The following is a 26,283-nucleotide window of genomic DNA, read 5'->3' as shown; positions in this document are numbered from 1 at the left end:
GATTGTTTTAAAGAGGCTAAAGCACAGAGTCAAGAATAGAAAAGTAGGCGAATAACGTTACAGTACTTTGTTACGCTGTATATTAAATGATGGTGTTACTGTTCAACAAAAATTTGGTTATTTTCTAACTGGAATAAATGTATTTTATTTATATTGTGGTAGGATGGGACTCAAATGAACTCAATTGTGTGGTGAGTATGCTTGCTTTGATGACACGCGTGTGCGCGCACACACACACACACACACACACAAACAGGGTATCTTCATCATCTTGTATCGGAGGATCTCAGTCACATGTTTGCATATTTTCTGCAAAATAGGCATATGGGTGACTGTGGAAGGACTCGGAGACGCTCAACGCTGGCGTCCGGGTAGTGTAGTGGTAGATAGCGGTAGATTCCCTGCCTACCAACACGAGGGTCGCAGGTTCGCACCCCTGTGTTGGTCAGGCGTCCATACAGGCACGATTGGCTGTGTCTACGGGTGGGAAGCCGGATTAAGGGTATGTGTCCTGGTTGCTGCACTAGCCCCTCCTCTGGTCGGTCGGGGCGCCTGTTTGGGGCGGTAGGGAACTGGTGGGAATAGCGTGATCCTCTCACGTGCTACATCCTGCCGGTGAAGCTCCTCGCTGTCAGGTGAAAAGAAGCATGGTGTTAGTCTATGGCTCTCCCCAGATCGGCAGAGGGGGTGGAGAAGCGACCGGGGCAGCAGGGGGAAATTGGCCAAGTACAATTGGGGAGAAAATCATCTTTTTTTTTTTCAAAATGCCTCTTGAGTGAGGATTCCCATCAAGTAAAGTCAGATGAACAGCTTAACCAATGCCATGTCTAATCAGACACGTCATCTGTATTTGTAGTTCAGTTACATTAGAATGCACGACGTTAGTAATATTGTCTGTATTCCTGGATATCATGGCCGCATAATTGACGTCATTATACAGCATTTGTCTCCGACCCTGCGTCGCTAATGGACAGGAGGCGATGTAGCACTTACTCTCGTGTGTAATCCCTTAAAGAGTAACTAAACCACAAACCCAAACCTGTGTGAAGCCTGACATGTAAATGGTAAAAGACATGCTAATGGTTGATCTTTGGTACCAGGTGATGTCATCACCTGTTGTGGTCTATAAAACGATGACATCATCCGACACTAAATATCAAAGCCCAGTTGGGTTTGTAGTTTAGGTGCTCTTCAATTACAAGAAGCATTGACTTTTCTCAATCTAAAATTGCTGCCAGCTAAAGTGTTGCAGCAAACACACGGTAGACCTACTGTGATCTATTGGTAGGGTTTTAGTGTGTGATGCTCTGTGCCTCAGTCTGTTCTGTCTGTGTTGAGAGCGAGGCAGCAGGTACATGCTTCAGCTCTCTGACACTCTGTTTTGAGAGTGAGGCAGCAGGTACATGCTTCAGCTGTCTGACATTATGTCTGTGTTGAGAGCGAGGCAGCAGGTACATGTTTCAGCTCTCTGACATTCTGTCTGTGTTGAGAGGGAGGCAGCAGGTACATGCTTCAGCTGTCTGACATTCTGTCTGTGTTGAGAGGGAGGCAGCAGGTACATGCTTCAGCTGTCTGACATTCTGTCTGTGTTGAGAGGGAGGCAGCAGGTACATGCTTCAGCTCTCTGACACTCTGTCTGTGTTGAGAGGGAGGCAGCAGGTACATGTTTCAGCTGTCTGACATTCTGTCTGTGTTGAGAGGGAGGCAGCAGGTACATGCTTCAGCTGTCTGACATTCTGTCTGTGTTGAGAGGGAGGCAGCAGGTACATGCTTCAGCTGTCTGACATTCTGTCTGTGTTGAGAGGGAGGCAGCAGGTACATGCTTCAGCTGTCTGACATTCTGTCTGTGTTGAGAGGGAGGCAGCAGGTACATGCTTCAGCTGTCTGACATTCTGTCTGTGTTGAGAGGGAGGCAGCAGGTACATGCTTCAGCTGTCTGACATTCTGTCTGTGTTGAGAGGGAGGCAGCAGGTACATGTTTCAGCTCTCTGACGTTCTGTCTGTTTTGAGAGCGAGGCAGCAGGTACATGCTTCAGCTCTCTGACATTCTGTCTGTGTTGAGAGGGAGGCAGCAGGTACATGCTTCAGCTGTCTGACATTCTGTCTGTGTTGAGAGGGAGGCAGCAGGTACATGCTTCAGCTCTCTGACATTCTGTCTGTGTTGAGAGGGAGGCAGCAGGTACATGCTTCAGCTGTCTGACATTCTGTCTGTGTTGAGAGGGAGGCAGCAGGTACATGCTTCAGCTCTCTGACATTCTGTCTGTTTTGAGAGGGAGGCAGCAGGTACATGCTTCAGCTCTCTGACACTCTGTGTTGAGAGGGAGGCAGCAGGTACATGCTTCAGCTCTCTAACATTCTGTCTGTGTTGAGAGCGAGGCAGCAGGTACATGCTTCAGCTGTCTGACATTCTGTCTGTGTTGAGAGGGAGGCAGCAGGTACATGCTTCAGCTCTCTGACATTCTGTCTGTTTTGAGAGGGAGGCAGCAGGTACATGCTTCAGCTCTCTGACACTCTGTGTTGAGAGGGAGGCAGCAGGTACATGCTTCAGCTCTCTAACATTCTGTCTGTTTTGAGAGCGAGGCAGCAGGTACATGCTTCAGCTCTCTGACATTCTGTCTGTGTTTTGAGAGGGAGGCAGCAGGTACATGCTTCAGCTCTCTGACATTCTGTCTGTGTTGAGAGGGAGGCAGCAGGTACATGCTTCAGCTCTCTGACATTCTGTCTGTGTTGAGAGGGAGGCAGCAGGTACATGCTTCAGCTGTCTGACATTCTGTCTGTGTTGAGAGGGAGGCAGCAGGTACATGCTTCAGCTGTCTGACATTCTGTCTGTGTTGAGAGCGAGGCAGCAGGTACATGTTTCAGCTCTCTGACATTCTGTCTGTGTTGAGAGCGAGGCAGCAGGACAGGTACATGCTTCAGCTCTCTGACATTCTGTCTGTGTTGAGAGTGAGGCAGCAGGTACATGCTTCAGCTGTCTGACGTTCTGTCTGTGTTGAGAGAGCGAGGCAGCAGGTACATGCTTCAGCTCTCTGACATTCTGTCTGTGTTGAGAGTGAGGCAGCAGGTACATGCTTCAGCTCTCTAACATTCTGTCTGTGTTGAGAGTGAGGCAGCAGGTACATGCTTCAGCTGTCTGACGTTCTGTCTGTGTTGAGAGCGAGGCAGCAGGTACATGCTTCAGCTCTCTGACATTCTGTCTGTGTTGAGAGGGAGGCAGCAGGTACATGTTTCAGCTCTCTGACATTCTGTCTGTGTTGAGAGGGAGGCAGCAGGTACATGTTTCAGCTCTCTGACATTCTGTCTGTGTTGAGAGGGAGGCAGCAGGTACATGCTTCAGCTCTCTGACATTCTGTCTGTGTTGAGAGCGAGGCAGCAGGTACATGCTTCAGCTCTCTAACATTCTGTCTGTGTTGAGAGTGAGGCAGCAGGTACATGCTTCAGCTGTCTGACGTTCTGTCTGTGTTGAGAGGGAGGCAGCAGGTACATGCTTCAGCTCTCTGACATTCTGTCTGTGTTGAGAGGGAGGCAGCAGGTACATGCTTCAGCTCTATGACATTCTGTCTGTGTTGAGAGCGAGGCAGCAGGTACATGTTTCAGCTCTCTGACATTCTGTCTGTGTTGAGAGGGAGGCAGCAGGTACATGTTTCAGCTCTCTGACATTCTGTCTGTGTTGAGAGGGAGGCAGCAGGTACATGTTTCAGCTCTCTGACATTCTGTCTGTTTTGAGAGGGAGGCAGCAGGTACATGCTTCAGCTCTCTGACATTCTGTCTGTTTTGAGAGGGAGGCAGCAGGTACATGTTTCAGCTGTCTGACATTCTGTCTGTGTTGAGAGCGAGGCAGCAGGTACATGCTTCAGCTGTCTGACATTCTGTCTGTGTTGAGAGCGAGGCAGCAGGTACATGCTTCAGCTCTCTGACATTCTGTCTGTGTTGAGAGCGAGGCAGCAGGTACATGCTTCAGCTCTCTGACGTTCTGTCTGTGTTGAGAGGGAGGCAGCAGGTACATGCTTCAGCTCTCTGACATTCTGTCTGTGTTGAGAGGGAGGCAGCAAGTACATGCTTCAGCTCTCTGACATTCTGTCTGTGTTGAGAGGGAGGCAGCAGGTACATGCTTCAGCTCTCTGACATTCTGTCTGTGTTGAGAGGGAGGCAGCAGGTACATGTTTCAGCTCTCTGACATTCTGTCTGTTTTGAGAGCGAGGCAGCAGGTACATGCTTCAGCTCTCTGACATTCCAGCCATGAAGATTTCCTGTTTGAGGGGAAGCCGCCGCCACTGGAGCTAATCAGCATCACATTTAGGAGAAGCACGTCTCCCCACTAACACTGAACTCACTGTGGTCGGATTTGAATTCCACTTTAATAACTCAAGAATCCCACTCACACTTTCTCTCTCTCTCTGGTGCTCCCCCTCTCTCTCTCTCTCTCTCTCTCTCTCTCTCTCTCTCTCTCTCTCTCTCTCTCTCTCTCCCTCCCTCGGCATCCAGTCTGTCTGGGCAGGAACTTGTTGACTCGGCTTTGATCTCTCTCTCTGGCACACACACACACACACACACACACACACACACACACACACACACACACACACACACACACATTCTGTATGACTTTTGTCTATCTTGTATTATTAACATAGAATTTTGAAGTTCTGCCTCAGAAAACGTTTTGGCGTCTGCCTCTGAGTATTGCTGGACTCAGTTAGGGTCATGGTTGAAGTTTTTTTAAGGATGTGGTCAGGTTTGTATTTTCAGGCATGAGTCAAGTTACATCAGGTCAACGCAGTGCTGCAGTCTATGGACAATCTGTTCTATTCTTCACTCTGTTATTATACCTCGGCTCTTAGAGCAAAAGACTGTATTTCACACGTACATTATAGTTGGACTGAGTCTTTCACTCTCATCTCCAAATACTGGAACTGCACACAGAGGCAGAAGTTCACAGCCGTGTCGTTTCATACTATTTATTTTGGAGTCAGCTTCCCTTTATTGGAAACAAACATGTTTGTCAAAATGTAGGAATGTGTAGAGAGGGAGGCTGATGGATCTCTGAGCGTTACATTGTTTGGGGCTAGGGGCAGCTGGTTTAAAAGAAGATGTGCAAAATGAAAAAGAGGACTTTCCGGTTCGAAACGTTGCATATTACAAACCAGGAAATGGACTAAGATTTATGAATATTCAATTGCTTCATTTCCCCCCAAAGTGTATTGCTTCTCTGAAGAGTTTATAATAATAATAATAATTGATTGGATTTATATAGTGCCTTTCTGGACACTCAAAGCGCTTCACATATCAGGGGAGGGAGGGGGAGGAAACTCAACTCATTATAGTTCAGCCTAACTCTGAAATCAAACTATACACTGGTTTATTTTTATTTATTTTTGCTGATTATTACAGCCCTACCTGGCTTAAATTTCCATTTAATGTGAGTGTGTGCTCCTTTGTCTTGTTCACACTGCCCTCTAGAAATAACATGTTACAGATCCCATCTTCCACTTCCTTTCTAGGAAAAAAATAAAATAATTTATAACTAATTTATATTTAGAGTATAATGAAAAGGTGTATAAATGTCTATAAAACAAGGTGATTTTGGAGTTTGCAGTCTGGCAACAGAGTTTTAGAGGACTTGGTAACACACACACACTGTATGCCTACTGTCCTATGTTCCCTCTGTAAAATGTAGGATTTGGATCTCTAATTCTAGGCTGTAGAGGTCTATCAGGCTCGGGAATGTCAGCTGGGCTCCGTTCCTCCGACCACAGCTGATGTGGCTCGCCGTTAGGAATGATAAGCGTTTTCCTGTGGAAGGACGATAGGCTTGAATCCGTCTACAATAAGAAACTTTTTCCTTTGCATTTGTGAAAAGGTCCCAATTGTCCTTTCTGTTGTAGCTCTAGAGGAGCATCAGAACGCTGCACTCAGAATGTCTGGCCCTCTCTTCTCTCCGATAACCTTGCGAGGCAGCTGGATTCGCAAGATCACGATGGTGCAAGACATCCATCTTGCTGCGCCCCAAGCTATTGGTTTAACTCCATCCCAGCAGTGGGCCGGACCAATGGGCTTCCAGAGGCAGCTACAGGGCGGGATTTAGGTGTGACAACAGGGAGAAGTGAGCCTGTGATAGAGTGTGATAGACAGATGGTTTATCCAATCGCCAGGTATTTTTGGAACGTGCCTGCCCTTTTCCAAACAATTTCCAAAGACGAAGTCCCAGATGGTTCTGTGTAAGAAGCGTTATTTTATCTCTCCACTGCTCTCTTTATTTTCTAGTGTTTTGCCAAAGGTGCATCATATAATATTGGGTGACTGGACATGTCACCTGGCAAGTCACTTCTCTTTCATTATATCCTGAGGAACAAAGGACAGAACTAGTTTTGTGATGCTACATGAAGGAACTTAGAGTAACTAAAACCCAACTTCAACTTAGAGTAACTAAACCCCAAACCCAACTTCAACTAACTGCCCGAACACCCCATACGCCGTCGCCGAAGCAACGCTGAAGCTACGCAGCGCGGAGGCAGTTTCATTTCAGCATCCTTGTTGAAAGACAAGACCGATTACACCAGCCGAACGCCAAGCCACACTGAAGCTATGCTGCATGCAGGCTGCAGCGATAGTTTCAGCTTCTGTTCTATTTGTCAAGTGTGCAGCACGCTGCATCCGAGTGAGCGGGGGGAGGGCAGCGCCGAGCTAGGAGTGCTTCTGGTGTGAACGCAAGGCTCCTGCTCGAAGTTTCCGTGAAGCGCTGCTTCGGCGCTGTTTCTGAGATGCCTATGGTGTGAACCAGGGCTTAGAGTAACTAAACCCCAAACCCAACTTCAACTTAGAGTAACTAAACCCCAAACCCAACTTCAACTAAGAGTAACTATGCCAATTGTGTTAAGTGTTTCTTTTCTACCTCCAAATAATTCTTCTGTTGGCCAAGTTCCCCAAAAGTGAATAAAAAATAATTTAGGTTAAGCCCAGCACAGGAAAGGACACTTGCGAGAATAGTCGCAAGTTGCGACTATTTGGTTGAACAAAAAAGATAGAAAACTGTTTTGATGGGATTGAAAATCATACCGTCTGAATTTCTAAATACCCCGGTATACCGTAATAGATTAATACCGCCCAAGCCTACTCAGGATGAAATATATATTCTCATGTGACGATATTCACAATTATACGATTAATGGAAATTCACCATGATACAATTATCTTGAGTGTTTATATTATAATATCCTATATTGTCCCACCCTAGAACAGGCCTACTTAGAGTACAACAGGTGGTGACTAAGCTGTAGCTTTAAAATGAGTGTTTTTCTATAATGAACACTTGGGAATGAATGAAGTGGAAAAGAGAAGGAGGGAATAGATCACAGCTTGGACAGAAAAGGAGAAAGCAGCAGCAGTGCCATCAAGATGTGGTAGGAACAGGAAGTGGCACAGCGTAAATGAAGCGCCACCCTTGGCTTCACCTTGTGTCATCATTTGACATCATACTGTTGGGCACTAATGCTAACGCTGTAACAGGACTACATCTTTCCTAACAATACCAGTCGCCTTGAAATGCAGTTAGCATTTAGCGCCTCACAGGTTCTTGTGTTGCACATTACATTACCAGTATAGACACTGAACTTATATGAATGGCTTGTTTAATTAGCAAGTCATCCGTTCAGTGTTCAGGAATACATATACAGTGTATGAATTAAGAGGGTGCATGAGTGGCAGTGGCAGCTGGCTATGTATAGTGTTTCCTAAAGTCATTTGGACTATTGACTAGGAAGCTCTAAGTTATAAAATGGGATATTGAAGCTGTGTAATGACTTATAGTGGCATTATAACGATGCAACAGTATAGACCAAGGGTTCCCAAACTTTTCAGCCCCCAACCCCCAAAATAAGGGTGCCAGAGGCTCGTGTCGTGACCCCCACTATCCCCGGAGGTGGTTGAAGCATACAAATGTCGGTGTGCATTTCGTAAACAAACAAACAATTATGGTTAAAATGTACTCTTTTTTTAATAGTTTTTAAACTGTATTTCACGCATTTTGTCATTCACACATTCTTTAGGCCAATTTCACACATTCTGGAAATCATCTCGCAACCCACCCAGTGGTGTCCCGACTCCCGCGACCCCCACTTTGGGAACCACTGGTATATACACTAGTTCATGCTTTGAGGTTTCACAAGCCAGATGATGGGAAGGTAGGATGCTCTTACAGTAGTTTTTAATAGGTTATATACTTACTATAATACTAGTATAGTCTACTTTCTGACCAAGAACGTAATGTGGGTTTTGAAGGCAGAAACGTCAGATTAGATCCATCTCCTACTTGTGTTGGTTTTGAAGTCAGAAGTCAGAAGTCAGATACCCCCCCCCCCCCCCCCCCCCACAAACACACACAAACACGCGCACACTGGCACACACACGCGAGCATGCACGCACGCACACACACGCACACACACACACACACACACACACACACACACACACAACATGTGGGAAGCGATACCATGTCAACCACTTCCTGTACCAAAACTCCCAGAATGCACCATCCCAGTTGAGGTTAGGCTATATATAGCTTAACAAGGCCGTGAACTTTCCCATAGCATTGTAGCTGTGTGTGTGTGTCTGTGCAGAGTTTTGGATTTACTGTGACTGTGGGTCAGTTGGACTTATATCTAGGGTGGCCATCAGAGCTAGAAGGTAGTAGGAGCACTTGGTTTCTGAGCTGATATCTGTCTGGATCCAAAAATACATGACTAGGCTTGGGCGATATCCACAATATCACAATATAGTTTTAGTAATAATGTTGCTGTTTGTTGGGGTACCCCCCTCCTTTTTAGGGAGATGTGTATTTTTGAGGAGTGATAATATTGGCGATACAAAATATTGTGATATTCATTATTATCCAAAATCGGCCCAACCTACAAATGACTAAGCTCTTTGTTTTGTCGCTTTTTGTAACTCTACAGTTCCCAAGGCTTGTGGAATATGGAGAGGATCCAAAAGGATGAATAATTTGAGATGGCTAATTATCAAGCTATTTCACAGAGGCGCTCTCGAGTGAACAATACAATTCCAACGCACACAATCATTGACTGCTTGCCTTGCACTGCACTAGATCATCATACAAGAAGGCCATCAAATACTGTGCATGTTGCAACAGGTGAGGTCAAACCTGGATCGAAAATTAGATTTTTTTCGCTTGTTATTTTTTGGTTTTGCTCCAACTGAAATGTTTTATGGTCACTTACGATTCAACTCGTTATATAAGGATTTTTCTAAATGTCTAATGAGAAAATGAATGGAGAATTCTCTTCCGGGACTAGAAACATCACGGAAAGTCACGTGACTGTTGAGCTCTATTCCCCCTGCTGTCCCGGTTGTGGCTCCACCCCCTCTGGCCTCTGCTGATCTAGGGAGAGTTGTCGACTAGCACATGATTCCTCCGATACATGTGCAGTCGCCAGCCTCTTCCAGCAGGATGTAGCACATGGGAGGACCACACTATTCTGCCAATTCACGCTGGTATATATACTGTACCTTTTTGTCTGGGTGGGGCATGAAACGGCATGAAAGGGCTAAGCTAAGCTAGCGTGTGTGTGTGTAGGGGGGTCATCGTAATCGGGAGGCTACTGTCTGCTGCTAAATGTAGCAGAGACCTGAGACCCCCTCTGGGCCACTCAAGGTGTGTGTGTGTGTGTGTGTGTGTGTGTGTGTGTGTGTGTGTGTGTGTGTGTGTGTGTGTGTGTGTGTGTGTGTGTGTGTGTGTTCGGGGGAAAGAGGAGGAGGGGGTGGGCATCAGGCTGGAGTAATGGACCTTGTGCAAGTTGCACTTTAATGTACCCTCCCTCGCCACTACACACACACACACTCTATTGGCTTTACACAACTAAAAGGCCAAGTTTTCAGGGGATTCATAGATCAAGGCTTGTGTGTGTGTGTGTGTGTGTGTGTGTGTGTGTGTGTGTGTGTGTAACATGATCCTCCTCCAGGACAGGGGATTCCATCACTGTAATAGGGAGAATAATACTGCTAGGCTTCAAGTGATCGGGATCCGATACGGCAACATTAACTTTGACAGAGATGTTATCTATGAAACGCTAAGCTTCAAATGCCTCGGGAGCAGGCTGTCGGGGGGCAGAGTCGGGGGATTGAAAAGCGATCATTTGATTAAAATGAGATGCAGCGCGTTGCGAGCATAAACACCTCTCCCCTAAAGTTAGAAACAAGAGAGGCGGTACTCCCTTTCCGACGTCATCGAGAAAGTCATTCTGGCTCTGCTCCACTGACAGTGAATAGGTGACTGACTTTGCGGACACACACATCGCCTAGGGTCATTTTCTGGTGTATCACTGTTACCACTACTAAGTTCCTCTGGATGTGAGCGCTCAAACCAACAGTCTTGAGTTCACAAAGCCAGTCGGCAACTCAGCGGCTTTCAGGTTTTGGGACTGGACACCATGGTAGATTAGGGTGTACTTTGTTCTAACGTTTCTATCTTTGGGGTGCATGTCGGTGAGTGAGTGTTAATAAATTCTAAACTATCAAACTATATAGGAATGAGATAGGTTTTTTGTTTTTGTTGTAGGGTGCATTTCTGCTTTAAAGGGATAGTTCAGATTTTTTGATGTGGGGTTGTATGAGGTACTTGCCGACAGTCAATGTACTACATGTGGTCCCAGTTTGGAGAAATGGAGACTGGCCACATTAGGCAAGTAGAGCTTAGAGCCCTGCACGGGCCTCAAATTTAGGCCCTACATGTTCGGGCCCGAGCCCAATGTGAGCCCTACGGCTTGTCAGTATTTCGGCCCAAGCCTGGCCCCGGCCCCACCCCCTCCACCCGAACCTTATGTCTTTGATCAATTTCGAATAGACTAAGCCCATCAAATCAACACTATACAAAAAAGTACATTAAAACACTTTGAACACCACTTTGAACCACCACTCAAATGTTAAAAAACTAAAGTAAACTAAAAAGAGGCAGGCCTGGCCCCGGCCCTAGCTAGTGATGTGAAAATTGGCCCTAGGTCGGGCCGGGCCTCGGGCTCGGGCCAGAATGCAGGGCTCTAGTAGAGCTGTCTGCTGAGTGTGAATGGAGTCATGAGCAAAAACCTAAGAAACAACAGAAAAAAATAAAATAAAATGCTTCCATACTGCTAACCTGGCGTAATCCAAGTCTCCACAAGCCCAGAGATGCCAAGTTGACATGAAAATATATAATTTTTAGCTGAAATATAGCCATGTGCAGCTGGCCCCTCACTTCTTCTTCTTCTCATAGCTTGAGCAGATATAAGCCAAAGAAACAAGCTGTCAATTAAAGGCATGTAAATATAATTGGAATTACTTTGGACTTGTCACCTTTTAGCATTGTTTGTATAGAAAGTGGGTCTTGGAAAGTGCTAGAGGGACATTCTGAAAGCTAAGACATTGCAGTTCTAAAATTCAATCAGTTGATATCAGTCGACCAATCAGCTGAGTCAGTCAGGTACAAGGAATAAGGAAATGTCAGAGATTAGGACTCTGGTTGACTAAAGGAATGGGGAAGCAATGTTCTCCTGATGGTGGGTCCACTTCCTCTTGTGCTGTGGGTTAAGAGGAACAGTTTTTACAGTCAAGGGAGACCGCAGGTCTACTCTGCTATGTAATAGTTTGTACAATCAACAAACAGCAGGTCTAGTCTTGCTATGTAACAGTTTGTACAGTCAACAGACAGCAGGTCTGGTCTGCTATCTAAAACTGGTGTATTTAAAGATTGTTTTTATTTCTGCATCCTCGTGGATGACCCAATTGCTGCTTGTTTGTATAGGAGAGTGACTAACTGTATGGCTGTCTCTCTATAGCAGGGGCTCAAAAGGTATTTTGTGCGTGCATGTGCGTGCATCTAGTCTGTCTGTTTAAACATCTCTCTGTTCAAACATCTACAAATGGACAAATAGGATTTTTTTTCTCTCTCTAGAAAGCACAACATAGCTCCATATCTCACATGATTCACAACTGGCATGACTGTTAGTCTAGAATAATAGACTATAAAAGAACATGACTGTTAATCAAGAATAGACTATTAAAGAACATGACCGTTAGTCTAGAATAGACTATTAAAGAAAATATTTATTTTGGAATTATTTTGTGTTATTATTTCAGTTTTTTCTTGGGCGGCCCTCAATCCATTGTTGGGTCCCTGGCCGTCAAGTCATGAAAACAGTGAGAATCTATAGCTGATGTATTCCTGCAGACACATTAGTTGCTCTCGTGACTGCTCAGCTGAAGCCCTCCATGTCCACTCGCTCATAATCCCATCAGGCATTCAGTGGAGCTGGAGGGAGAAAACGGCTTTGCTGGAGAAAAACGTGTGCAGCCTCAGTTGACTGAACTGGACAAGCGTATTGTTGTTGGCCAGAGGTGTGAGGCTATAGGCCTGTAGAGATGGGTGGCCAAGCCATGTGCAGCACACAGTATGTGTCCCTAGGCACAGCATATAGATTGCAGGACATGGCACTCGGGCTATATGAGGAAACAAGTAGTTGACCTCTGCAGGTTATTTCCAGTGCAAGCTACAGGCATTCCTTACATTTGGAATGTGACCTCTTCTTGATATGCTTTCAGACTTTTCCACCACGCAGCGCAAGCGTGATAGGAAACGGATTATTGATTTAAAGTGATTTTATGACAAGCTAGAGTAATTTACTCTATCCATATCCACCTTATTTTTGAATGCCCCGCTGTACAAATAATTATGGGTACAAGGTCCGGTTTAACGTGACTTATTGTTGCAGCTTGCCATTTCCTAAAACGGTATTCTACTTGATTTGAAAAGATGGGATGGCCGCCTATACTCCCTTGTACCCTGGCTGAATTGAACATAACTTGGCCAATGAGTATGTAACATACCAAATAAAACAAAACAAACGGTTATGTCTTTATTTGATGTAGAATGCAGAGGACATGTAACTGTTTCATTAAACTCGTGTTCCAGGAATATTGTATTTACTGCACTGCTCTAAAATAACGTTAGTGACGCGCGACTCAGAAAGCCTGTTCGTCCTGGAAGCCACTCGCTTTGCGCCAGAACACAATCGATTTGGGGGTGGAACACGCCAGGATTGGCCAACGCCAACGCCAGTGCCCAGAACTATCAAATCATCGACGCTATGGCCCGCCTCGGGCGCCTCCCAGTATTTTCAGTGTATCAGTTAGATAGAGAACGTGACAAATATAGCCACGTTATGTTATAAACAACAAACTAACGCTGGTGATCCGTATGGAAACAGTGTTACTCGAAATGGTTAAAAGTGATATCAATTTGGTCATTCAGTGGCGTTTTACTGCCATGTAACATAGCTAGCTAGCCGCTAACATTAGCCACAGTAGGCGATTACACACATGATGCACTGCGGTCTTAAAGGGATATTTATCGACTAGATTTTTGCCAAGCTGGACCTGATTAGAGTGTCCCAGTACTGCAGTATGCAGTAACGTAGTGTATCAGCCTAAGAACTCTCATAGGTCTGGCCTTGAGACTACAGTGTAGCATGGATGCTTGTTATAGATGTTTCTATATTTACAACCCTGCTGAATTATTTCTTTGTGGAACCTTACAAATTACTTTAGCTTTTAATAAGATTTCAAATCGTGAATGTTTTTGTATGTAAGTTAGTAGCTCTGTGATAAGTGGCATAACAGCCAGAGCCAGTACAGAGGCTTATCTTGTGATAATGACTGGCATGCTGTACATTATCCCTTAAATAGCACAGTGAAACATGCCCCGTAGGACAGTCAGTTGATATTGTATGACTGGTACATCTGTAGCCTATAGCAAGAGACATGAAACTCATCTCCTGATTCTTACCAGAGCTTATTTAGTTTTCAAAGGTCTGCATTGTTATGTGTGTCTTTCAGAACCAGCTAAACATGGCAGCCTGAGCCACATCTTAGAGGAAGAGGAGAAGGAGTGAACAGGAGAGGAGAGGACTCGGAGAGCGAGTCTTCAAGACGCTGTGCCATGGGTGAGACGGAGGACGAGCGCATGGCGCAGGCCAGCCAGCTGTTCGAGAACTTCGTCCAGGCGTCCACCTGCAGAGGCACTCTGCAAGCCTTCAGCATCCTGTGCAAGCAGCTGCAGCTGGATCCTCTGGACTACAGCAGCTTCTACAGCTCCCTGAAGGCAGCAGTCAGAACCTGGAAGGTCAAGGCTCTGTGGACCAAACTGGACAAAAGGGCCGAGCATAAGACGTACAACCATGCTAAAGCCTGCGCGGGCACCAGGGTAAGAGAGGCTGTGTTGGTTAATGGGCCCATTCACATGACATACTGTAGTGGTAGTCTGTTCACAGCATCTTACCAATCAGTATTAAACAATTTAAATAAATTGAGCTCTTCAAATGGATAAAAGAAGTAAATGAAAAACAGAATGTAATATTAATGTTTTGTCATAGTTTGAATCAAATCAGTCCTGCTCAGATGCTTTTGATGAGCTTCTGTCTCATAGAAAATATGGTCTACTCTACACTGAGTTTTGGTGTACTTTGTGACACAAAACATGACTAACACCGTTAGCTAATTTGAATGATGATGATTGGCGGGGGGGGGGGATTTGCAGATACCCCAGAAAATTGATGTTGTGTAAGTGTAAGTAGTGTCGCTACTCAGCGTGTCAGAGTGTTTTAGCAGCATAGTGTTGGGATGACTTCATTCCTCCTAAAGGAGAAGATAAGACGTCCGGAGGGGAAGGAGGCTGCTCATGCTAGAGACTTGCACACTGGAGATTAACAGAAGGGATGGGGTGAGGGGAGGCTGTGCCCTAAAATAACCGCTAAATGATTATCTGCTAATTAATGATGATCCCAGACCTTGTTTTTGTTAAAGAAAACTGATATTTTGGAGAAGGCTTTGTAGCTGGGTGGTCACTCACTTATTTTCTCTTTAGTACTTTCTATCTATAAATATCAACTAGATAAATAGGGCAGATGCCAGATAAATTGGCTATTTCCTGTCTCTTAATCTCCCTAATTTTATTTTGCCACATGGAATATGCCGTAAAAATTGATTTATGCACTGAACTGTTCCATTCCTGATGTAACCCTTCTTCCAGAAGCCTATAGTCATTATTTTGCCAGTTAATTTTCCCTGTAAGCGTGTAAAATGACAACGTGTTGACCTGGAAACGAGACGTGGGCTATAATCAGTGTGGGTCTTCCAGACATTCCAGATGAGGCTTTTGGTTCTCCCCCTCCCCATTACACACGCACACGCACACACACACACACACACACACACACACACACACACACACACACACACACACACACACACACACACACACACACACAGATACAGTCTGTTCACACCCCTTTTCTAGGATCCCTGCTTTCTGATTTTCAGTCTCCCCCCTCCTCTCTCCTCCCAGTCCAGACATGGATAAAGCGTGTGTGTAGTTGTAGCCAGAGGGATATTTTTAATTCTCATGGAAGCTTAGTCTGACTTTGTTTGGCAATACATATCATTATGTTTGCACTGACAATGCTCTATTATGTAACATGTTTAATCTAGACTTCATGGATTTGTACATTATTTGTACTGTGCAGTGACAGGAGGGATGCATTCTGTCACATACTGCAAATGTGCCAGCTCTGTGAGGGTTAACCACATGGTTATGTGAGAGAATGTGTGCTTTTTAAACATTGTCCTCCTGTGGCAAAACCCTACATGTAGTACCTCTCCCTTTTCTATTTTCACTTTCTTGTCAGTATATATAAAAAAATAAGTTTAGGGACCATTGGCGCTCTAATGTGCAACAAGCTCAAATGCAGTCATCATCATGCGTTTGTGATGTGAGCAACACTCTTGAGCTCTTGTAACCTCAAAGCAGAAATGCCCTGAAAATCAGAATCAGAATCAGGTTTATTGGCCAGGTATGAACACATACACATACAAAGAATTTGACTCCGGTTTGCTTTGCTCTGAGTACTTGCATACAGGAAAAAAAGAAAGGTATGCACAAGTAAAAAAAACAGGTAAGGGAAAAGGGTCCATTCAGAGATTAGCAAACATTTACAGTAACTACTATATACAATAAGTGTGGTGTAAATTGTCTATTTTAAATGTGTGAAAGAATTTACATGTACAGTAAATGTATAAGCCACACAAGATTGTAAAACAAAGGCTTATACAGATACAGTATGTTTCCAGGTATTTTGCACGGTTATATGCCAGTCAATGTGAAAAAGTGAACGTTGTAGACAAAGGCTTAAATACAGATCTGTTTTTCAGATATATTCCACAGTAAGCGTAAGCTAACTGTCCAAGTGGCTGGTTCAAATGTTCATCAGAGTCTGTGGGTAGAAGCTGTTGTTGTGTCTGTTCTGGTGGTTTTGGCGTACAGTGCTCTGTAGCGCCTGCCGGAGGGGAGGAGTTCAAACAGATCAAGGCCAGGGTGAGATGGGTCAGTGATGATCTTTCGGCTATGGAGGAGTACAAGTCTTGGATGGAGGACAGGTTGCAGTCCTGACTGTCTGATGTGTCAAATAATATGTGAAACAAATTGAAGTGGGATTTGTTTGGCTGCTAGTTCACTGACCAGTATGCGGCCATGTCCCTTCCTGGCAGTCTAGGTCTAGTGTCATGGACATGTATGATAACTAAAACTATGGGGCCTATTGTAAATGGCTGGTAGAGATGCTGTCTATCTGTATTATTATGAGGCAATGTGATGGTGGATATGGAAGGCCCCTCCCTTTTTATCAATTGTGAACAGAATATCCATTTATCTCAATATGTTTCAGGTTAAATCTGTGCTCAAACTATAATTCACCTGCTTCCTTGTTACACAAACACAACTGTGTGTAGAGTCTCCTCTCTCGGGTCCATTGTCTGTGTGTAGAGTCTCCTCTCTCAGGTCCAGTGTCTGTGTGTAGAGTCTCCTCTCTCAGGTCCAGTGTCTGTGTGTAGAGTCTCCTCTCTCAGGTCCAGTGTCTGTGTGTAGAGTCTCCTCTCTCAGGTCCAGTGTCTGTGTGCAGAGTCTCCTCTCTCAGGTCCAGTGTCTGTGTGTAGAGTCTCCTCTCTCAGGTCCAGTGTCTGTGTGTAGAGTCTCCTCTCTTAGGTCCAGTGTCTGTGTGTAGAGTCTCCTCTCTCAGGTCCAGTGTCTGTGTGTAGAGTCTCCTCTCTCAGGTCCAGTGTCTGTGTGTAGAGTCTCCTCTCTCAGGTCCAGTGTCTGTGTGTAGAGTCTCCTCTCTCAGGTCCAGTGTCTGTGTGTAGAGTCTCCTCTCTCAGGTCCAGTGTCTGTGTGTAGAGTCTCCTCTCTCAGGTCCAGTGTCTGTGTGCAGAGTCTCCTCTCTCAGGTCCAGTGTCTGTGTGTAGTCTCCTCTCTCAGGTCCAGTGTCTGTGTGTAGAGTCTCCTCTCTCAGGTCCAGTGTCTGTGTGTAGAGTCTCCTCTCTCAGGTCCAGTGTCTGTGTGTAGAGTCTCCTCTCTCAGGTCCAGTGTCTGTGTGTAGTCTCCTCTCTCAGGTCCAGTGTCTGTGTGTAGAGTCTCCTCTCTCAGGTCCAGTGTCTGTGTGTAGAGTCTCCTCTCTCAGGTCCAGTGTCTGTGTGTAGAGTCTCCTCTCTCAGGTCCAGTGTCTGTGTGCAGAGTCTCCTCTCTCAGATCCAGTGTCTGTGTGTAGAGTCTCCTCTCTCGGGTCCAGTGTCTGTGTGTAGAGTCTCCTCTCTCAGGTCCAGTGTCTGGCTGCAGCACCTTTCAGTAGAGTCTTGGCCTGTGTCTGAATTTCTTCTCTTCATCGCAGATGCTGTAACAGCAGTCAACCCAACCATGTACACACACACACACACACACACACACACACACACACACACACACACACACACACACACACACACACACATACAATATCTAGCTGCGTTCATGGCTTAGAGTTGTGTGACAACTAAACTTGGGATTGAAGGCAGCAGTGATAAATGACCTATATTGCACATATGGGAGAATAAGAGAAGCCCATTCTTCTCTTTCTTTCCTTCTTGCTGTTTTTGTCAGTCCCTAACACTAATGAATGACTACAGCAGTTGACTGAGAGTTGTATTGATAAAGGATTCATATAGCAACTGTGATATGACAAGTGTCCTCGTCATTGGGGTATATTGGTTATTACTGTTCTCATAATTAAGTGTGATACTGACATGCAATAGGTGACTGCATACAGTCCAGTGTAGTTAGGTCAGAGTTCTGCTTGACAGTATGAATAGGAGAGGATTTGAAACCTATAAACAGACAAAGATATTACAATGTTCTTTTAAGAACAAGAAAAGAAAAAAATCTGATTTTCCTACAATATTGCTTTAACTCGCTTTGACCCTATAAATGTATACACGGGGCGGCTGTGGCTCAGGAGGTAGAGCAGGTCGTCCACTAATCAGAAGGTCGGTGGTTCGATCCCCGGCTCCTCAATTCCGCATGTCGTAGGCCATGTCCACACGGAGACGACTTTAGGTGTATCCGCTAAAGTTTTTTGTCATATAGCCGTTTCGTCCAGATGGAACCGCGTTCTGGGACTATACGTTCTGGCCGTATACGCTAATTTTTCAAAACGGGTCCCAGAGTGATTAAATCTGAAGACGCCACCCTTGCATTTCCGTGTTTACAACCCATACGCATCTTTCCTGAAACGATGACGCCATAGCCCCACCTCTCTCCACCAGCAACAATAACAATCATGGCAGTAACGTTCGTGCTACAGCAGTGGGGATCTTGCAGCAAAATATAATGCTCCTCTATTACCACCGTCAGCAACAAGTGGACACGGAGAACAGCGTGTAGCCTACAACATCCTCAGGGCTCCACACAGCTGACTCTTCCCATCCACCCCTCCCCTCCCTTCATCGGATATTTCCCAGAAGGCTTAGCGGCGGCTACATTTTTACAATAACACAAACAAAATCAGGCTTAACGTGTTAGATAGAAATTATATTTATTTTTAATACAACATGCAATTCTGGAATATTTTAATATTGGACAAAATGAAATGAAATGAAATCTAAACCCTGAGTGTAATCAACATACTCTCTTGCCCTATATATAGCCCTCGTAAATACAACGTGAATAGGGAAGTGAGAGGTTTGAGGAACACGCGGTTGCACTGTGATGTCTGTGATATCCGCTCGTGTCCACTCCAACAAGACTTTAGCTTACTTGACGCGACTTTTTCCAATAAAAACACATTTATGCCATGAGTTTATATAATGTATATTTATGTTGCATCATTTAGCCTGTGCTGTGATGTGCAGGAGCGGCCAATACGCTGGGATGTGTTTGCAACATGTCTAAAGATCATGGAAGTGGATGATATCAGGAATCAGGCCCGTAGCCAGACTTTTAGCAATACCGAGGTCATTTTACCGTGGTGTGGGGGGTGTGGGGGGGGCTGGGCCCCCCCATGAATTTTTTTTGTCATTTTTAAAGCCAAATGCTTCAATCTGGTGCACTTTGACAGCAACATGTAGAGGCTAGATCTATAAAGAACTACACACATCATATTAGATTAATATCATCTTTACTGTGCTATTGCTTTACCATTACACATTATGGTGGTATGGTATATTTTTATATACCATTAAAAATAAATCTCTCCCCACATATATTCTGCATACAGGTCACATATGGTAGTTTGTAGAATACTGCTGGATTAAATACGATGGCACATCTACACCAACATCACTTACAGCTGGGGAGAACGCAAGTACAAAGTAACATTTGCTTTGTAGCATTGTAGGCATAAACAAAAGTAGGCGGCTATTTACTGTAGCTGCTGACAACTGGCGCTTGAGGAACCTCTGAGAGCAGTCGAGATCGAGATCGAGATCATCTGAAGAGAGGGCAGTCCATGTTCATGTAGAATCACTGAAATTACATGAATTGGCCTAAATGAATGTTGATTGTTGAGAACACACCATCTATTACAAACATGAATGGCCTCAAATAAGTAATGTTTCAAAGATTCTCTAGCATAGATGCTACTTACCTTTTTATTGCAACTGGTGGTTGAGGAACCCCCTGAGAGCAGTGGAGATCATCTGAAGAGAGGGCAGTCCATGTTCATGTAGAATCACTGAAATTACATTAATTAGCCTACATGAATGTTGATTGTTAACACACCATCCATTATAAACACATGAATGGCCTTAATGTTTTAAAGATTATCCAGCATAGATGCAACCTGCCTTTTCATTGAACGCCAATGCTATTCTTCTGTGTCCAGAGGCATCCCAGCGCTTGAGAACTTTTTCAGGATCCAGAGCTCTTCTTCTATGCACATGTATCATTGCAAGTCCAGATAGCCTCTCATGTTTGATGGAATATTTTCATGGTCTATCTGTGTTAGTGAAGAAAGCAAACACATCCACGGTCAATTGATATTCATGTGGGAATACCAGCCTCTGCTAGGATAATCTAGCAATGAAAAAAGAGGGGACCTCATTTCAAGATGAATTTCAACCATTCACACACACTGAATTGAAAGTGAAACATGTCATTGACGGTCTACTATTGAAATGAATGTTTGAATTAACTAGCGTTAGTTAGCAGTAGTAGCTGCCCTCCCGCCCACCGCACTGCTAGGCTAAGGCTTCATTCATTCATTTTAACGTTACTTTCATGCAAGCACAGGCTGCCTGTTACTTTCATGCAAGCACAGGCTGTGCTTGCATGAAACTTGAAAGTAACGTTAAAATGAATGAACGACGGTCTACCATTGAAATGAATGTTTGAATTAACTAGCGTTAGCAGTAGGCCTAGTAGCCGCCCTCCCGCCCACCGCACACTGCTAGGCTTTATTCATTCATTTTAACGTTACTTTCATCATGCACAGGCAATGCCTATTACTAATTCTAAGACACAGTTACAAGAAGCAAGCAAGCAGCCCACACTATTATGTTACCTCAGGTCGCTGTATATTCCTTCCTCCTCACACACGCTGGCTGCTGCAGTCACTGCTGACAAAATACTGCCGAAGATCGTCTATGATGACTTGACCACTCACTCCATCACCCGAAGCAAGCATTAGTACTGGCCGTCCCACAAATTATGCACCGCGTCGACCAAAGATCGTCTATTGAGAAGAGGAGTCACTCCATCGTAATTTTGGCATTGTAATATCTTTGCCGCACGAATATCAAGTTATTTTTGGTCGGAAAGAATACCGAGGTCATGACCTCGGTATCCACAATGGTGGCTACGGGCCTGTCAGGAATGTCACCGATAGTTAACGTTCTATATTGTAGGCTACAGGGAGACCATCAGCCCTGCTGAACAGCTCTGCATTTGCCTGTATACTGTAAGTTTCATCATTTTATTCATCGACATGGCAAACCTCCCCGCAAAGCCAAGGGTTTAAGCTGCTGCTACAGTGAGATACACATTATAGACTGTGCGCCCCTAGAGGTTGTATGCCATTATTGACGAGATTGTCTTTCTCTGTTATTCTACAGCGGTTTCAGTGGTTTCATGTGGATACACACATTTCTTGAAACGTTTCCATGTTTATGGAAAACTTTTCTGAAATGAAAAAAAAAAAGATAGCTTCCGTCTCCGTGTGGACATGGCCGTAGTGTCCTTGGGCAAGTTACTGAACCCCAAATTTCTCCCGATGGTGGTGTCAACACCCTGCGTGGTAGCTCGCCGCCATTGGTGTGTGAATGGGTGAATGTAGGCATGTGTTATAAAGAGCTTTGAGTGGTTGGTAGACTAGAAAAGCGAAGCGCTATAAAAATGCAGTCCATTTACAATTTCTGTATATTTTGTGACTTGTATTCACTCATGATGTTGATGACGGTCGAGTCACTGTATGCTAACTGGCTTTCTCCATTTGTTTTATTGCTTTTTTTGTCTGTTTTCCCCATCTGTCTCTTCTCTTCTCACCTTATCCTCCATTTCCACCCCTCTGTCCTCCATCTCTACCCCCATTCAGTGTCTGATTATCGGCGGGGGCCCGTGTGGCCTTCGGACAGCCATCGAGCTGGCCCTGCTGGGTTGTAAGGTGGTGGTGATCGAGAAGAGAGACACCTTCTCCAGGAACAACGTGATGCACCTCTGGCCCTACACCATCCATGACCTCAGGGGCCTCGGGGCCAAGAAGTTCTACGGCAAATTCTGTGCCGGCGCCATCGACCACATCAGTGAGTGTCCATCACTGTTGTTGCAGCAGAATGTTGTTGATCTGTAATGGGAGGAAAATGAAATGTTCCTTTCCAAATATTCCACTTTTTATTTTTGTCAATATTTCAAGTTACATACATACATACATACTGTACATACAGTACATAGACATATGTATGTGACTATGTATGTGAATATGTGCATTTTACCAGTGACTGTGGCAATGAGTTTTTTTCCTTCTTTTTGCTTTGCTCTTTCATGATATATTTTTTTAAATCAAAAGCACTTCATGTATTCACACTTGGATACATTAAAACCGAGCTGAGTTTGAAATGTGAACAGCTCATGGCCAGAGAACACATCCTGTTCCCATAAGCCAGCTCAATGCATGGTGGCTAGACTCAGTGCTCATATCACATGGCCTCTCTAAACTATTTAGATGCAAAAATAAGTTGAGTCGGAAACAGTATATCATGTTTTGGTGAAACACTAAAAGGCCAGTCTTTCAGTTAGAGAGCGGAATGGGGAAGTTGAAAGCTGAACTCACTTTTCCCATAATTTTTCTCCTGTTTTAACTATTAGAGAAATAGTTATTGTTGCGTTATAAAAACTCATACCTGTTGCTTGGATGAAACTTACTTGGTCAAGCAGTGTCTCTTATTTTCTGCCATTCTAGATATCATGCAAAATGCACTGGCGCCATAAATGTAAATACGGCCTACCGTGTGTTTGTCAAATCACTACTGTGCAGAGATACTGTAAATGTACAAAACCAGAGCCACACACACTGCGGCTTCATTCCTCCTCTATATTTAACACTGTGGCACGACGGGGAAGGTGCCTGCTGCCTGCGTGTGTCTGTCTGTAGCCTATGAGAGAAGTTCCAGTAGCCTACTGTAGTGTCTGTAACCTATGAGAACAGATCCAGTAGCCTACTGTAGTGTCTGTAGCCTATGAGAACAGTTCCAGTAGCCTACTGTAGTGTCTGTAGCCTATGAGAACAGATCCAGTAGCCTACTGTAGTGTCTGTAGCCTATGAGAACAGATCCAGTAGCCTACTGTAGTGTCTGTAGCCTATGAGAACAGTTCCAGTAGCCTACTGTAGTGTCTGTAACCTATGAGAACAGATCCAGTAGCCTACTGTAGTGTCTGTAGCCTATGAGAACAGTTCCAGTAGCCTACTGTAGTGTCTGTAACCTATGAGAACAGTTCCAGTAGCCTACTGTAGTGTCTGTAACCTATGAGAACAGTTCCAGTAGCCTACTGTAGTGTCTGTAACCTATGAGAACAGATCCAGTAGCCTACTGTAGTTTGCTGCAGTTTGTTTCTTTAGTCTGTATCTCCCTTCTGGGATGTTTCCGTGGGGCTCCGTCTTCCTGTCCAGCTTTAGCAACTGTGTCGTGTCTTATTAATATCTCTCCTAACTGTACGTCCCATTGGTCTAACTTGTTATATCAACTTCATATGCAAGTTGCAACCATGTCTTCCTCCCACGACTGCTGCCAGGAAAGAGAGCAGAAATACCAGCTGCTGCCCTGCTATATGGATATACAGTATATGAATCCACTGTGTGCCTGGCTCATGAATCAAGTTTTATCCAACTTTGTGTCCCCTAACCTTTATCATAACTACAGCCCACAAAGAAAACATACAGTCTGCAGTAGGCTTACCGCGGTGTGGGCGTTTTCCCGCCAATTAATAAAGTCGTGACAGCACCGGTGTTACCGGTTACACCAGACATGTTACAAGAGATATTCCTCGGCTCAATATCTGTTTTTTCCCTTCTGTCTATTTCTCGCTTTCTTCCACAGTGAAGATCATATGATCATATGTCCTGATTTTTTAATTTAACTGCTCTCTCCGCCACAGCCGTCAAGGTCGTCACCAAGTGTGGATATTATATTTGCCATGAAAAATTTGGTGGGCAAGTAATGTAATCGGTGTACATGTATGCCTAACCACCGTGTAACACCAGTAACACCGACTACCGCAGCAGCCTAGTCTGCACTCTGCAGTCTACCTTTTGTAATTGTATTTTAAGATGAACTCCAGCTCATTTAAAGGTATTTATACACCGGATAGGCAGGCAAAACCACTTACCATACTTGCTGTTTGAGTATGTTGCTGCACAACATTGGGATCCTGGGAGAACTCATATTTCCAACTTTTTGCATTTAATGCACAGAACACGTTGCTCCCATTCAAAGTGCTGGCTACAAAGGGCTGTATGCTGCTTAGTCTAGACTTAGTCCAGCCTGCATGCTTAGCCTGTATGGTAAGCTTTTGTGTGTGTGTGTGTGTGTGTGTGTGTGTGTGTGTGTGTGTGTGTGTGTGTGGTCCAGGTATCCGCCAGCTCCAGTTGATGCTGCTGAAGGTGTCTCTGATTCTGGGAGTGGAGATCCATGTCAACGTGGAGTTCGTCAAACCTCTGGAGCCACCAGAGGAAAAGCATGACGACAGTAAGTGTGTGTTTATGTTACTATCTATATGTTAAAGGGTGATGATGAGTGACAGTGACACACGGGGAGAGGGAACCCCTCAACCAGGGCACACACACACACACACACATCTCAAAACACACAAAAACACAACTACAGTAACAGCCTTGCACATCTAAACTATAAATGGAAAGTGCTGCCTCCACACTTGTGTATTAGTGATCTGAAGCTGGAGAGGTACTACAGATTTGCACGGTGGAAGCATTTATGGCATAGTGTGTGTAATAATAAACAAGTCTATTGATAGAACATGAGAGGAAAATAGAACTAAAATGTAACTATCAGCAAACTCCATGAGGCCCGAGATCTGCTGGATGTCCTAAATGTGTCGTGTGGTCGCTGCCTCACTGCCATCACTTCTACTAATCCAGCACACATATAGAGGACAGAGCCTCATACAGTTGGGCCTTAAATTATATCTTAGGTCATTAGTATGTTATGCATTTGCTTTCTCTTGTCTTTCTCCTTTCACTGTCAAAGTATTGTATCTTGAAAAGATGTGAATTCAAGTCATTATCTGCTCTTCAGATACATTTTGCTGTGTGAAATCGGCCACATGAAAATGGCATTTTCACCTGCGACTTAACTCTTTGCATGTGTGCAAAGTTTTCATGTCAAACAAATATTGACATATGTGAAATGGCAGGTGGAAACGTGTGTGTGGGGGGGGGGATTACACTGTATGATGATTTTTCCACGTGTGATGTCAAGTTGTTCATACACAAAAACTGAATTTTCCCAAGAGGGAAATATCTAAGTCTTATCTTAAATCCAACATAATGTCCATAAAGAACATGTGCTTTGAATTCACATGTGAGTTGTTGTGACTTGTGACTTTTGGTAAGGGATAATAAATCAATCAAACGTAAATATAATGTTTGAGGCAAATTTGATGAAATTCCGTGAAGGCATTCCTGAGATATGTCGTTAACAAGCTTGAAAATGGCGTTGGAGAGGTCACAGTGACCTTGACCTTTGATCACCAAAATGTAATCCAAATGCTGTTTGGTTTGCTCAGGTCCCGGGTGGCGAGCAGAGGTCCGGCCCTCCTGCCATCCTGTCTCTGAGCTGGACTTTGACGTGATGATCGGAGCCGACGGACGCAGGAACACTTTAGACGGTGAGAGAACACACAGCACACATCCAGTAGGTGATGTGCACTGGAGGGATGGTGTGCTTCTAAATGAGACTCCACTGTTGTTCATGATGTCAAACATTTGAAATGGTGCCATACTGTAGCTAGCGAGCTTCTGTGTATGGCTCAGATCTGACTTTAAGCCCGCGGTCAAAGCACTATTCATTGTTTTTTTTACTGCAAATGTGGTGAGGTGTTGCAACGCCGCTTTCAGCTGCTGGATAAGGCATTTCCTGTTGACATAGCTTAGATGGAGGCTTCATATTTGCGGTGTGTGTGCTTTGTGCTAATCTGTGTGAGTGTGTGTGTAGTATATGTTTGCACACTCATACAGTCATTTATTCCAATGATTGTAAACAGCCTCCTCCTTAAACGGTCAACTCCAGAGGCTTTTGTGACCCCATGACCTGTGAGAGGAAATTCTCCGAATATGTTAAGTCCTACTGCAGCTGGGATTTTGTTAAAGCTTTTGTTGATGTTTCAAACAAAGTTGGACTGTATAATCAAGTTTATATTGCCTGGCCCTGGAATAT

The 26,283-nt window shown here is 44.5% G+C and overlaps 1 protein-coding gene across 1 annotated transcript in view; it reads left to right on the top strand.

Moving 5' to 3' along the window:
• The window catches only part of mical2b (microtubule associated monooxygenase, calponin and LIM domain containing 2b), a 74,744-nt gene that overhangs the window by 12,286 nt on the left and 36,175 nt on the right, over positions 1-26,283 (top strand). The window contains exons 2-5 of the mRNA XM_083655136.1: positions 13,879-14,245; positions 21,930-22,137; positions 24,460-24,576; positions 25,634-25,735. Of these exons, the coding sequence (XP_083511262.1) occupies positions 13,982-14,245; positions 21,930-22,137; positions 24,460-24,576; positions 25,634-25,735 (691 nt within the window). The 5' untranslated portion in view covers positions 13,879-13,981. The remainder of the gene's footprint in view (positions 1-13,878; positions 14,246-21,929; positions 22,138-24,459; positions 24,577-25,633; positions 25,736-26,283) is intronic.

The sequence above is a fragment of the Poromitra crassiceps genome (genome assembly GCF_964638095.1).
Source record: "Poromitra crassiceps genome assembly, chromosome: 18".
NCBI classification, from domain to species: Eukaryota; Metazoa; Chordata; class Actinopteri; order Beryciformes; family Melamphaidae; genus Poromitra; species Poromitra crassiceps.
This window is presented reverse-complemented; position numbering and strand designations above follow the sequence as displayed.